General features: G+C 45.2%; 1 protein-coding gene across 3 annotated transcripts in view; it reads right to left on the reverse strand.

The window, feature by feature from the left end:
* LOC137533378 (lysophosphatidylserine lipase ABHD12-like) overlaps nt 1–13,709 on the reverse strand; it is a 42,032-nt gene continuing 28,323 nt past the window's right edge. For all 3 annotated transcript variants that reach the window (XM_068254775.1, XM_068254776.1, XM_068254774.1), the window contains 8 exons: nt 13,636–13,681; nt 13,427–13,556; nt 11,664–11,701; nt 9,072–9,151; nt 7,669–7,751; nt 6,278–6,356; nt 876–997; nt 1–116 (listed from right to left, as the gene is read on the reverse strand). In XM_068254775.1, coding sequence (XP_068110876.1) covers nt 95–116; nt 876–997; nt 6,278–6,356; nt 7,669–7,751; nt 9,072–9,151; nt 11,664–11,701; nt 13,427–13,556; nt 13,636–13,681 — 600 coding nt within the window. In that variant the 3' untranslated portion in view covers nt 1–94. The remainder of the gene's footprint in view (nt 117–875; nt 998–6,277; nt 6,357–7,668; nt 7,752–9,071; nt 9,152–11,663; nt 11,702–13,426; nt 13,557–13,635; nt 13,682–13,709) is intronic.

Below are 13,709 nucleotides of genomic sequence, written 5' to 3' on the forward strand. Positions count from 1 at the left end.
TTTAATGTCAGCATTTTATTTGCCTTTAGAAAGTGAAAAATTCTATACAGAAGTGCAATTTCTGGGGTCTGGAATGTCCGGCTGTCTCGTACTCTCAGATGCTGTTCAGGAAAGCCCTGGAAGAGAATAAATAGATTGATTAGCCGCCTGTTTGAGGTGAAATAAAAGTTTTTTTAACTTTTCACTTTATACAGAACTTTTTTTTTTCCTGGCCTGTTAACAGATAAGGAGGATATCGATGGTCGTTTATTGGCTCTACTGAAATATACTGAAGATGAAAAAGTGGGGAACAGAAGTGTCACCGCAGCCACCAAAAAGGAAAATGCGCAATAGTGTTGTGATATGAGGCTAAGGGGGAGGGATTTATTAAGACTTCCTATTTATCAAAATGTGTTCATAGTTTTTCTTCACCAGATTTATCAACATGAGAACAGACATTTGTGAACTAGGGATGATCAATGATATGTAAATTTATGCAAATATATGCATTTTAGGTTTAAATTGCTTGGTCCATTTTCAAGTTGCATATATTTGCATAAAAATTCGCATAAACTCAAGTGTTTTGTTTTTTTTTTCCTCCTTACTAGAAACCTATTAAAACACCAGTGAGCATGTAATCATGAATGGAATCCTTATTAACTGGTATGAAGCTGACCAAAAAAAATGTAGAACTCCAACAAAGAGAGTAGTGATGGTCTAATAACTGTTTTCCACGCATACTGGGATTTCTGTTTATAAATACAATATTTCACTTTCCTTTCATTTTTCTAGATACAGTGAACAAAAAAGTGATATTTATCACAATATCTGGAGAATCCCATTCCCAGCATTATAAATGGGTGTTTTACACCGGGGGATCCATCTGAAGTACTTACCAGAGTACCTTCGGCAGTTTGGGGTCTTTGTAAATAAACTTGTGTTTGTAGCCCAGCTCGGCCGGGAACAGCACCAGCTTGGCGTCTTTCGGGTGGCGCGAGTTTACAGAAATCTCATACAGCTATAATAGAGGGAAATGTACAGTCAGGAGATTGAAACAAAATCTAGATCTGCATTATGAGTCAAGACATTCACAGTATCTTATTATTCCATATTCATTACAGTTCGGCACCACAAAGAAATGAATGCTTAACCACTTCCCTACCACAGGTTTTTTTTCCCCTTCAAGACCAGAGCAATTTTCACATCACACTCATTCGCCAATAACTTTAACACTACTTATCACACAAAGTAACTATCTATTTTTTGCAGGACAAACTAGGCTTTCTTTGGGCAGTAATTTTTGCTAAGAATTATTTTATTTAACATGCATTTTACAGGAAAGAAGAAAAAAAAAAGCAAAAAATCATCATTTCTCAGCTTTCAGCCATTTTAATGTAAAAATAAAATGTGATTGTAGAAAAAAAAACAGACATTTTATTTGTCCCGGTTATTACAACATTTAAATTGCGTCTCTAGTACAATGTAATCACAGATTCACTCATCCAGGCACAACTGTTATCCCTACAGCTAAGTTAAAAGCCGGGGTCTTGGTTCACAGAAGAATGCATTCTTATGCTTAGTCACCTATACTGCGCAGAAGTACCCAGGTAAATGTAGGTGTCCTAACAATGTGCCTGGATATATGTATTTTTTTTTCTTGTTACTGACCCCTGTGGCTAGGGTCTAATTCAGTGCACTCCCCCCTTCCCCTGTATGTGTTTGTCAGCATGCACACAGCTTATGCTGGTGTATGTGCATGGTGCACATGGACACATAACATTAGCTCCCTTGTGCGATTGGTAAGATGCACCGTCTTTCCCAGGAGAGGAAGTTAGGATGTGTGCTCCTAATCCATTGATAGGTTTGATGCAATGAATGTGTTTGCATGTCTGCACTATGCATGTTACAGGGCCAGAGTTAGGACACCACCTATGTTTACCTGGGTACTTCTGCGCAGTATAGGTGACTAAGCATAAGAATGCATTCTTCTGTGAACTAAGACCCCGGCTTTTACCTTGGCTGTAGGGATAACAGTTGTGCCTGGATGAGTGAATCTGTGAGTGCATTTGTTTGAACATTTGCATGCAAGAGTGCAAAGGGTTAATAGATTTTTGCTTGTTTTCTGGCCACACCCCCTTCAGCACCTCCCTTTACTTAATAACTTATTTAATGTCTTAACTAGAGGCGATGTGACTGGATATATGTATTTTTTTCCTAGTACAATGTTTGGCGATAACATTTTATTTGGAAATAAAGGTGCATTTTTTCCGTTTAGTGTTTTTTTTGTTTTTTTTTTATACTATAAAAATAATTACAAACCATCAGGCACGCTGGGCCTGCTTCTCCCTGCCGCTCCCATGCACCTTCAGCTCTCCTCTGTCCAGCATCGTCTCCCCCCACCTACCCAAGCAGCTACACTCACCACCAACCATCTGGAATCGGCTTTCAGGATACAGTAAGAGCCCATCGGGCATGGACATTGCTTGTCATTGCACCTTACAGCCTGGCTACACAGCGACATATGTGCTGCCTTGCATGAATCTGATGTCTTGATATGGTCATTGCTTTGCTTTACTCACATAGACTGGACTGACGTTCTATGTGTTGATCTATGCGCCTCAATGTCTGCCTGCTGATTGCACACATGTGCTCACTGTACAACTGCTTACTGCAAACTTGATGGCTGCTTACTAGAACCAAGTCTGGCTCTTTGACATTATCTGCTTGACATATGCTGCATCACAACTGTTGAGTCGCTGTTTTTGCTTCAATATACTATATTGGCTGCTTCATGTCCTGTTTGTCTTGTGAATATCCATTGTGGTGAGTTGTAAGCATTGGGGGAGATGAAGATGTCTTTTGTTACAGCAGGTTGATGCAGCACCTAGACTGTTCTAAAATCAATCTACCTGTGGGTAGCATATGAAAAAGGATCTAATTGAACTTTTGGTTTGACTCTGCAGACTTGAGTCAATACTGAAACAAGCCTACATTCTATGACCAAGTGTACACTTTAATCAAATCGGTCAACTTTTGCATGCATGCTCGAGCTGTTATAGGGAGACCACTGGGGGGCAGCTGGGGGATTGGGGGGAGTGGGTGGGTCCAGGCGGTTGGAGGCCTTTTGGCGGGATTTATCTGATGTTGTATGGTTTTATATTTTGATAAAGCAATTAATAAAGTTTTGTATGTTTTTTGAATTATAGTTTTTTGTACTCAATCAGGCCACACCCCTCCGTTATTTCATCTCACAGGTTATTTCTTTATTTACAAAAGCAGAAATATACCCTCATGACTTACATATTAAAAAAAAAAGTCCCTAAGGTTTATTTATGTAGTTTTTTTTAAATGATGTAATTTTTTTTTTATCATTTTCTTTTACAAGTTTTAATTTGGAAACTATGGGGTAGGGGTGGAAGGGGTTTCAAAAATAATAAATATGCATTACATTTTTGAATGTATAAGGGTATTATGGTGCATTTGGGTGTATTTTACTTTTTGGCCACAAGATGGCACTACACTTAGTTCCCTCTGCTGTTAAAGTGGATCAGAGACAAACTTTTACTCATTGCATAATTGCGTTTCTTTCATATAGTTTATAGGGCATTCCTCAAGCCAGATACTTTTTTTGTTTTGTTTTCATACTCTCAATTTCATATAAACTAAACAAGCCTCGTCCACAGCTTTTTCAGAGTACCTTGGCACTGTAGCAAGGGCTTATGGGAGCTCAGTCTGGGCAGGAGGAGGTTACTAGCCAGATATTTCAGAGGCAGAGGGGAGGAGGGAGGAGACTGAATTTGTCACATTACACACTGGCAAGCTGATAGCATCTCCAGCCCTCAGCCTGTGACAAACAGAACATGGCTGCTGTCATTGTATCACAGGAATAAATAATCATAAACAGTTGAAGCTGTTTGCAGCTAGATTTGCTATTTAAACTATCTAAACTTTAGATAAGCTATATAGACAAGTTATTTGTTATAGTTAGTTTTTCATTTCGGATCCGCTTTAACAGTAGACAGTAACTAGTGTGTGTGTGTGTAACGGTTTGCTTTCATTTTAAATCAGAGCTGCGTCTTGCTGCCACAAGCTCTCATTCATCACAGGTGATTGAGGCTGGGAAAAGCTATTCCCCATAACCCATTCATGGAAGGACGGGGATGTGACAAGGGCAAACAGAAACAGCGGAAATCGCACTTGGTGGCAGTAAGTAAACAATGCACATGCATATATATATATATATATATATATATATATATATATATATATATATATATATATATATATATATATATATATATATATATATATACACATATATATATACCCCTGATCCGCAAGTTAAGTACACAGGAGGGTATACTGTATATACGTACCAAGGATCCAGAACTGGTTAAAGGACAACTGAAGTGAGAAGACTATGGAGGCTGCCATATTTATTTCCTTTAAACAATACCAGTTGCCTGGCTGTCCTGCTGATCTGTGGCTGCAGTAGTGTTTGAATCACACGCCTGAAACAAGCATGCAGCTAATCCAGTCAGAGCACCTGATCTGCTGCATGCTTGTTCAGGGGCTATGGCTGAAAGTATTTGAAAATCAGCAGGACAGCCAGGCAGCTAATTAAGGGCTGGTTCAGACGGACGTTTGGAGGCGTCGCGTTCGTTGGCGTTGCGTTTGTGATGCGTTCAGGCTTTCAGCAGCGTTTGCATTGCGTTCGGATGCGGTCACGTTTTGTCTTCCCCTAGGGGGACATTACCCGTCGCGGTTAACCGCCCCTGGAAGCAACATGTAGCTTCCAGGGGCTCCTTGAACGCCAGTGAAAATCGGGACCCGAACGCCGCGTTTGTGCAAACGCGTGTAAAAGCTTGGTACAAACGCTCCCATTCACTTGAATGGGAGCGTTTAACACCAAGCCCCGAACGCTGGCAGTAAACGCTCTGCAAACGTCCGTCTGAACCAGCCCTCAGTCACACCCTAGGGCCTGTGCACACTTATAATCGCAAAACGCCGGCGATTGCCGCTTGCGTTTTGCGGGAGTGATTTTCCCGCGATTAACGCAGAAAAATCACTGGACACTGCGGTGGTTTTAGAGCGATCGCGGAACGCTCGTCAATGGCAAACCACTGCATGCAGCGCGGTTGCGGTTATCTCTAACCGCAACCGCGGCAGTGAAAACACTGCCACAATGTGTAGCGTTTTTTGCAAAACCGCTAGCGATTTGCCATGATCAGGAATCGCGCGATTCCCGCTCAGGTGAGAACGAGCTCTTAAGGGAGTTTTTACATACCTGGGGCTTCTTACAGCCCCTCGTAGTCTGTCAGCCCTCCCACTGTCCTGGTCCACCTGTTGTGTCGAGCCATGGACTACCGCGCATGCATGATCTATGCCGCACGCCTCCTTAAATGCACTCCTGGGGTTCGGGAACCTTCTGTACATGCGCTGACTTGTAACTACCCATGCACAGAATGCTCTTTTCTACGGAAGCCTTTTCCTTTTTTTATTGTTTTTTTTTTCTTCTCTGACGTTTGTGTGGTGATCTCTCAGCAGCTTTAGATGAAATATCGCCCTGTATTTCAGTTCCTCAGTTTATGTGATTAAGTCTGTTGATTCCCCATAATTATTTGGTCTCCTGTACATTCTATTTTTGTTGCTTTTGGTTTGGCTGGACTTAAACATACTTAAAGAAAACCTGTACTGAGAAAAACGGCCCCTGGGGGGGATTTGTACTCCGGATCCTATCGAGGCTTCCCCCGTCCTCCTGCGTCCCACGGGGGTCCCGCTGTGCCCCTCCGAACGTCGGCGATGTAAATATTTACCTTCCCAGCTCCAGCGCAGTAGCGGCGCTGTGCTCCGAAGTAGGCGGAAGTAGCCGATCTCAGTCAGGTCCGTTCTACTGCGCAGGCGCAAGTCTCCGGCACCTGCGCAGTAGAACGGACCAGACTGAGATTGGGTATTTTCGTCTACTTCGAAGCCGAAACAGCGCCCCCGCTGGAGCCTGGAAAGGTAAATATTGAACAGGCTGTCGGGCCGCTGTTCAGAGGGCTGCAGCGAGACCCCCGTGGGACCGAGGAGGACGGGGGAAGCCTCATTAGGATCCTGAGGCTTCCCCCTCCCGAGTTGAGTACCCCCCAGGGGCCGTTTTTCTCGTTACAATGTCTCTTTAAGTGGTCTGTAGTACTTCAGACAATCCCATACATGGGCCTGTGCCGTCATGCATCAGACACTAGATGACTTGTTATGCAAATGTTTGGATTATTATTATGTTATGAGATTAGCCTTTCTGGATGCAGAAGCTCACCTCTTTACTCATGGACACCGGAACAACATTGTCATCTTCTGCATGAAGTAACAGGAGGGGACTCTTCATGACCTTAATGCTGTAGAAGAAACAAACACTAAGTTTATACATCTTCAGCGTTAGTGCGATTTGGTTGATGATTATCACATGAACACGTGGTGGTGGTTTAATATCCTGGTTTCTATAAAGAATGTGCAACCACAAGCAACGCTCGAAGCTGAGACATAACTACTAAGAAGACAGCCCTTATGGGCAGGGTCATGGGGGCCCCGAACTCCTCCCCCCTTCCCTCTAATCCAGAACCCCCTTCCAGAGCATGTGTTGCTGTGGCCACACTTGTTAAGGGTGGGGGAACCGGGAGGGGTCACACTTGATATGGGTTTGGGAATAGTAGTGGTCGCACTTGTTGTTAGTGGGGGAAACATGGTGGTAACATTTGTTAGGGATGGGGGAATTATGAAGGCCACACTTGATATGGAAGGCATCATGGTGTGCAGTGTGCACACTTGTAATATGACCCCTGGAGAACGGGCTTCCTCGCCGTGTTAGAGGCACACCATCAAGGTAGTGGTGGGGAAGCAGGAAATTTGGGCAGCCACAGCTAATGGATGATTTTGGCGCCGCCATAGGGGCAAATTCAAATAACGGCTATTAAAGAGACTCTGTAACAAAATTTTCAGCCTTATTTCTTCTATAAGTTCCTAAACCTGTTCTTACAGCAGCCTTTCCTAGTTGCACAGTGGCTGTATTATCTCTGTTATATAATCTAATCTTCTTTCCTATGACGGCTTTGTCGGGCTCAGGCACTCAGGCAGGATTGTGCTGCTCTGCTTGTGATAGGATAGAAGCTATACACACCCTCTCCATGCCCCCTGCAGGCTCTGTGTGAGTCACATACTGAGCTACTCTCAGCCTATCACATGCTGGTTAGCAGCCATGTCTTGTTTGTAAACACTGCCTAAAACTGGCAATTACAAGCCAGGATCGCGGCGGGGAGCTGCGGAAAAGAGGGGCCCATGAGAACATAATGAATAGAATGGTATGCTTTTTATTGTAAGAATTTTAGAGTACAGATTCTCTTTAAGCACCAAAAGTGAACATTTCAGAAAGGGGGGTTTGGGGTTAGGCATCGGAGGGGGGAGGAGAGGGTTAGGTTTAGTTGTAGTATAATATCGGTAACTTTTAACAATGTTTTACTATTGTCATTACCACTGTAAATATTTTTTCACTTTCATTTGGCGCCCAATTCACTGTGGTATTTATGGTTTAGCGTTATGTCGGCTCCACCCAGCCCTCATTTTTCTTTGCACCTCTATGTCATGCATGCATTGGTGGAGAACGTGGGTTGGTAACACTTCCTCCAAACCACCGCTACATTTAAAGGAACTTACTTTTCGTCGTTGGGAAACACATGATTGCTCAGCGCAAACGTATCCAGGAAAAAGTAGTCGAACCTCGGGTAGATGTGATATATCTGCCATAGGTAAAAGAGAGATTCAAGATCAAGACACGTCTGTGCGATTATACCACTATGACAAGTAAACACACCCTGTACATTTTTTGTTGTTGTTTCTTTTAACATATGTGGCCTTTGTAGGGTTCTGTTCATTTTAATCTGATAACACAGAAAATGCTCAGCTCAGGCACAGCGAGTACAAAAATGCTATACTTGCATATCACACTGTTTACAAAAGGAATTCACCATCTCAACATAGTGAAACAACAAACTAGCAACTACTATAGAGTAGAATAGAACAGCACATAACACTTATCATGCACATTAATTAAGGGCCGGTTCACACTTATTGAGGAACCGTATCTATATAATGCCATTTACTTCTGGGGAAGAATTGCAGCATTAGCTCTAAAATTTGACCTTTTTACAGAAACCACTTCAGAAAGGGGCATCTAATAACTAATGGAATATTCTGGAGATTTTGTTTTCCGCTTCTCCATGCAGACTTTTTCTTTTTACTGTGGAGTTTTGGGGAGATCCTCGCACTTTCAGCCTGTTCAGTGCACTGGGGAGGCGGAGCAGAAACCCAGCTTGCTCCAAACTCATACATGGCTTCCCCACACATAACAACCGTTCCAAAAGAAATATTTCTGCCTTCCTTACACAATCTTGGTGGTGGTATAGAAATACACTGCTGCTGGGTGTCTTTGGTTATATCCAAAGAGCTTGTGTGCTTTAAAAATTAATTTACCCTTTAAAGCAGTAGGATCAGCCATACTATGCCAGGGAAAAAAAACACATATATAAGTAGATAAATACTTGATCTACTTACATAACACATGTATTGTACTGTCCACGTTTTGATTTCAGTGAATGTTATATAGTAAATGACGAGAATCCTGTTCCTGGTGGGGGCCATGTCTTTTGCCCACAGTAAAGGCTAACTCGTGATGTCATTTCTGCCCGTTACTTTTTTTCTTGTCTCCTCCAATCGCTGAGTCGCCTCAGCCTTGCTTGTAAACACAAGTGAGTAGGGGATTAGGTTTCAGATAAGCAGCTGGCAGGGAAATAAAGGGAAGCGGAGGAATACATTATAGATAAAAAGAACCCCCAGCATGCAATTCTTTGGCACGACTACTAAAGGGCCAGTGCTCCTAAAATATGTGATAACTCCAAACTATAACAGCAGAAAAAGTTTTGAAAGTTTTGAATGCAGGATTAGCATCTTTATCACTTAATACACTCAGGCCAGTTGCTGTTGAAATTTGATTTTTATGGTGACGATACCGCTTTAAGGATCTGTCACAAAGTATAACAGTGCCATTTGCTCTCACAGACCTTCCCAAAAGGGTGGTAGGCGCCAGCATCTCGGATGTTAGTATAGGGGGCCTCCAGTATCACCGCATCAGCTGGGTCCCCTGCATGGAAAAGAAGGTCCAGATATTAATAATGAAGATGACACAGCAACCTCACAAAGTGTCTAATCTAGTGTTAGGAGTAGGTGAGGGGAGGTTAGTGTTAGAAGTAGGTGAGGGGAGGTTAGTGTTAGGAGTAGGTGAGGGGAGGTTAGTGTTAGGAGTGGGTGAGGGGAGGTTAGTGTTAGGTGTAGGGTAGGGGGAGAGTTAGTGTTGGGAGTAGGTAAGGTTAGTGTTAGGAGTAGGGTAGGGGGAGGGTTAGTGTTAGGAGTAGGTGAGGGGAGGTTAGTGTTAGTAGTGGGTGGGGGGAGGGATTAGTGTTAAGTGTAGGGCAGGGGGGTAGTTAGAGTTAGGTGTTGGTAGGGGGAGGGTTAGTGTTAGGAGTAGGTAGGTGGAAGGTTACTGTTGGGAGTAGGTAGGTGGAAGGTTACTGTTGGGAGTAGGTAGGGGGAGGGTTAGTGTTATGGGTAGGGTTAGGAGTGGGTAAAGGGAGGGTTATTATTAGGAGTAGGCAGTAGGACGGTTAGTGTTAGGAGTTAGTAGGGGGACAGTTAGTGTTAGGTATAGGGTAGGGGAGGGTTAGTGTAAGGAGTTGGTAGGTGGATGGTTAGTGTTAGGAGTAGGTAGGTGGAGGGTTACTGTTGGGAGTAGGTAGGGGGAGGGTTAGTGTTATGGGTAGGGTTAGGAGTGGGTAAAGGGAGGGTTATTATTAGGAGTAGGCAGTAGGACGGTTAGTGTTAGGAGTTAGTAGGGGGACAGTTAGTGTTAGGCATAGGGTAGGGGAGGGTTAGTGTAAGGAGTTGGTAGGTGGATGGTTAGTGTTAGGAGTAGGTGGGGGAGGGTAATGTTAGGCATAGGTAGGGGGATGGTTAGTGTTAGGTGCAAGTAGGAAAGGGTTAGTGTTAGGCATAGGGTGGGGGGGGGTTAGGGTAGGGGAGGGTTAGTGTAAGGAGTTGGTAGGGGGATGGTTAGTGTTAGGAGTAGGTGGGGGGAGGGTAATGTTAGGCGTAGGTAGGGGGATGGTTAGTGTTAGGTGCAAGTAGGAAAGGGTTAGTGTTAGGCATAGGGTAGGGGAGGGTTAGTGTAAGGAGTTGGTAGGGGGATGGTTAGTGTTAGGAGTAGGTATGGTTATTAGAATATTGGCAGTATTGCTGATATTCTACAAGCAGCTTCATCCGCTGCCCAAATGTCCTGCCGCCCTTTGCACATGTCTCCGTGCCGCCTATAGTTTTTGGTCTCTATAAATAGTACCTTTTTCTGAGAATGCTTCCCTTGGGGTTTCTGTCTAAAAGTCTTCCCATATTGGTAAGTGATCACCAGCCAGACCTGCAGCTTTGCCTAAGTGGGCTCAGAGCCAATCCCCTGCCAGAATTCACAGTGGTTGCTGCTTTAGTGGCGACCAACTCTTGTGAATATAATATTTCTTATTTCACTTTTCTTAGACTTACTACACCATGTCGGCTCTCGCTTTGTCCCGTTTTTTGTTTTGAGGTGTGACCCCATCCACTGGCCGGGAATATGCTGCACCATCCATCAATGCAGCCAAGCTGTGTGCATAAGTGTTGGTGTCCAAACTCAGCATAGTGGATCCGAAACCCCCTGAATCCTCCCGTCAGTTTGGAAGGAGGAAGTATGAGAGTCACATGAAGCACAACGTGACTCACCAGGCAGTTACCTCCTCCTGACCCTGTCCGCTTGGTCAGTGATGGACAGCGGCAGTCGGGAGTATTCGGGTGTCCCAAATCGACTATGCTGAATTCAAACACCAACAATAGTGTTCAGCATTGTAAATAGTCTCGGAATGAGTGGCGGCTACAATCTATGCCTATAGCTGATCTATAGAGTGGACTACAAACAGTAAAGCTGGCCATACACTGGCCCGATTTGCCGCTGTTTCGACAGCAGATTTGATCACTGGGATAGAATCTGCTGCCAATCGTTCGCGCTACACGCCGAATTTCAATCGCTCCGTGCGGAAAATTACCGTCGATCGCCCGCGGGTAGGGAGCGCGTCGCTAGCTGCGTTCGAGTGCCCGACGACCAACGCAATACATTACCTGCTCCGCCGGCTCGACTGCCCCCGGTCACTGCTGCTCCGTCTCCGCTCTGGTCTCCAGCATGCTTCAGTTCCTCCTGCCCGGCAGGAAGTTTAAACAGTAGAGGGCGCTCTACTGTTTAAACTTCCTGCTGAGCAGGAAGAAGTGAAGCATGCTGGAGACCAGAGCGGAGACGGAGCAGCAGTGACCGGGGGCAGTCGTGCCGGCGGAGCAGGTAATGTATGTGGGGGGGGGGGGGGGGAGCGGCGGCAGCAGCACCACCACAACAGATTGTGATCGGTTTCAGGCTGAAATCGGTTCACAATCTGTTTGCAGTAAAGGTGGCCATACGATCCCTCTCTGATCAGATTCGATCAGAGAGGGATCTATCTGTTGGTCGAATCTGATGGCAAATCGACCAGTGTATGGCTACCTTAAGCAAAGAGCTACTACATGGTATTATTACTTATTATTATTACCTTTCTCTTGTAACTTCCTAGCAGCATTAGTAGCAATACTGTCAAAATAAGAAGGAAAGAGATAAAATTAAAGTCAGATAAAAGCCATAGCAGTGTCAGAAATAGTGTAAAAGATCTACAAAAATGTTTTTGTTTCTTCTTTTGATAAAAGAAAAAGACAAACACAGTGATACTAATGGACGTACATACCTAGATAATACTCATCAAACTGTTCCTCTATTCCTATGGAAACGAGTGCTGAACGGTATTGACGGTTATACACGTCAATACAAAGCATGCTGCGGACAGTATTGACGTGCACAGGGATGCTCACCGATGTTAATCACGACTGATTGCTCATGATTCAAATAAGAGTTAATTGCTGCAGGTGTGGGGCTGGATGCAGCGGGGTTAATTACCCATAATGCCGCCGTCCACCCTGCGCGTTACCGAGATTACAAGGGTCTTATTGGTCGTGTTGCAAGCCTCGCTATGGCGCACTTCCTCCTTCAAGCCGGAAGGAGGATGTGCTCCTTCCGGCTTGAAGGAGGAAAAACAATCGTAATGTAGTAGCATTTCAACAGAAAATACCCCAAGCACAGCGCTCCAGGTGACCTCTTGGTCAGCCTGGTGCACCAAGCGCCTCTGCAAGAATTTATACTTACCTCTGCCTCCCTCTGTGTCCATCTGATCCGCTGCTAACAGCCGCTGTAAAGTTCTAGTCTGAGCCAGTCAGGGACCTCTGCGCATGTGCAGCTTTGGCCTCCTTAGTCGCTCTTCCATGGCTGGGAGCGTTCTGTGCCTAGCAGTTACAAACCTTAACCAACTGCAGATATGCAGAAAGCTCCCAGCCACAGGAGCGTGACCAAGGGCACACATGCACAGTAGTCCATATAACATATGTTATTGTAAACACATGTGAGCACAGCATAGATCGTATTTCAGCAGCTTCTGCAGAGGGGTGAGGTGTGTTTCCCTTTTCAGCCTATGTCACACTGAACTGCCCTCAGCCAATCAGTGAGGGCAGGAATGTGGGAGGGGAGATACCAAGCTTCCCCTCGGCAATGTATCAGAATAGAGCCAGGCTATCTGAGATAAGATTCATTACAGCAGACACATTTATGATTATATTGGAATGCTTGCCATGCAGGCTCAGGATGTAGACTGTATAATAAACACAGAACAGTGCTAAACCTGTAATGAAAAATACCTCCCCTGGGGGGCACTTATCTCGGGTGGGGGAAGCCTCCGGATCCTATTGAGGCTTCCCCATCCTCCTCGGTCCTACGGCGGCGGAGATAATGCTCCCCGAACAGCGGGGATGTAAATATTTACCTTCCCGGCTCCAGCGCAGGCGCAGTATCAGCTCTCCGCACGGAGATAGGCGAAAATAGCCGATCGCTGTCGGGCCGCTCTACTGCGCAGGCGCAAGTCTTCTGCGTCTGCGCAGTAGAGCGGACCCGACGAAGATCAGCTATTTCCGCCTATTTCCGTGCTGAGAGCCGCAACAGCGCCCCCGCTGGACCCAGGGAAGGTAAATTAATCAGCGCTTAACAGCGCTTTACAGGCTTGTCGGGGGAGGATTCCAGGACACTTCGGGGGAGCCAGCACTGGACTGCCTGCAGCTACAGGGGAGGGGGAAGCCTCATTGAGACCCTGAGGCTTCCCTCTTTCCCAGGTGAGTACCCCCCAGGGGAACTTTTTTTGTTGCAGGTTCTCTTTAAATGGAATTTGATTTTATAGCCGACAATCCAGCTTTAACATTCCCTGTGCCCATGACTCACCCAGTGCCCAGGGAATGTCCCCACAGACACACAGGGTTCCCATGGCTTTGTTCCTTCACCCATTCATACAGGAAGACAGAATCGTGCGTCACGCCAGCCTCGCTGGGCTCGCCGGTGGATTCGCCAAAACCTGGGAGACAAGAAAACGTAACGGTGAGAGCGCAGCAACGGCATCACAGGTATAACACTAAATGCTGCGCGCCACTAACCTCTATAGTCCAGCGCCAACACGTGGAAGCCCGCTTTACTGAGAACCTGCAAGAGATGAAGCCAGAGAAACGGC

The sequence above is a fragment of the Hyperolius riggenbachi genome, chromosome 9, assembly GCF_040937935.1.
Source record: "Hyperolius riggenbachi isolate aHypRig1 chromosome 9, aHypRig1.pri, whole genome shotgun sequence".
In the NCBI taxonomy this organism is placed as follows: Eukaryota; Metazoa; Chordata; class Amphibia; order Anura; family Hyperoliidae; genus Hyperolius; species Hyperolius riggenbachi.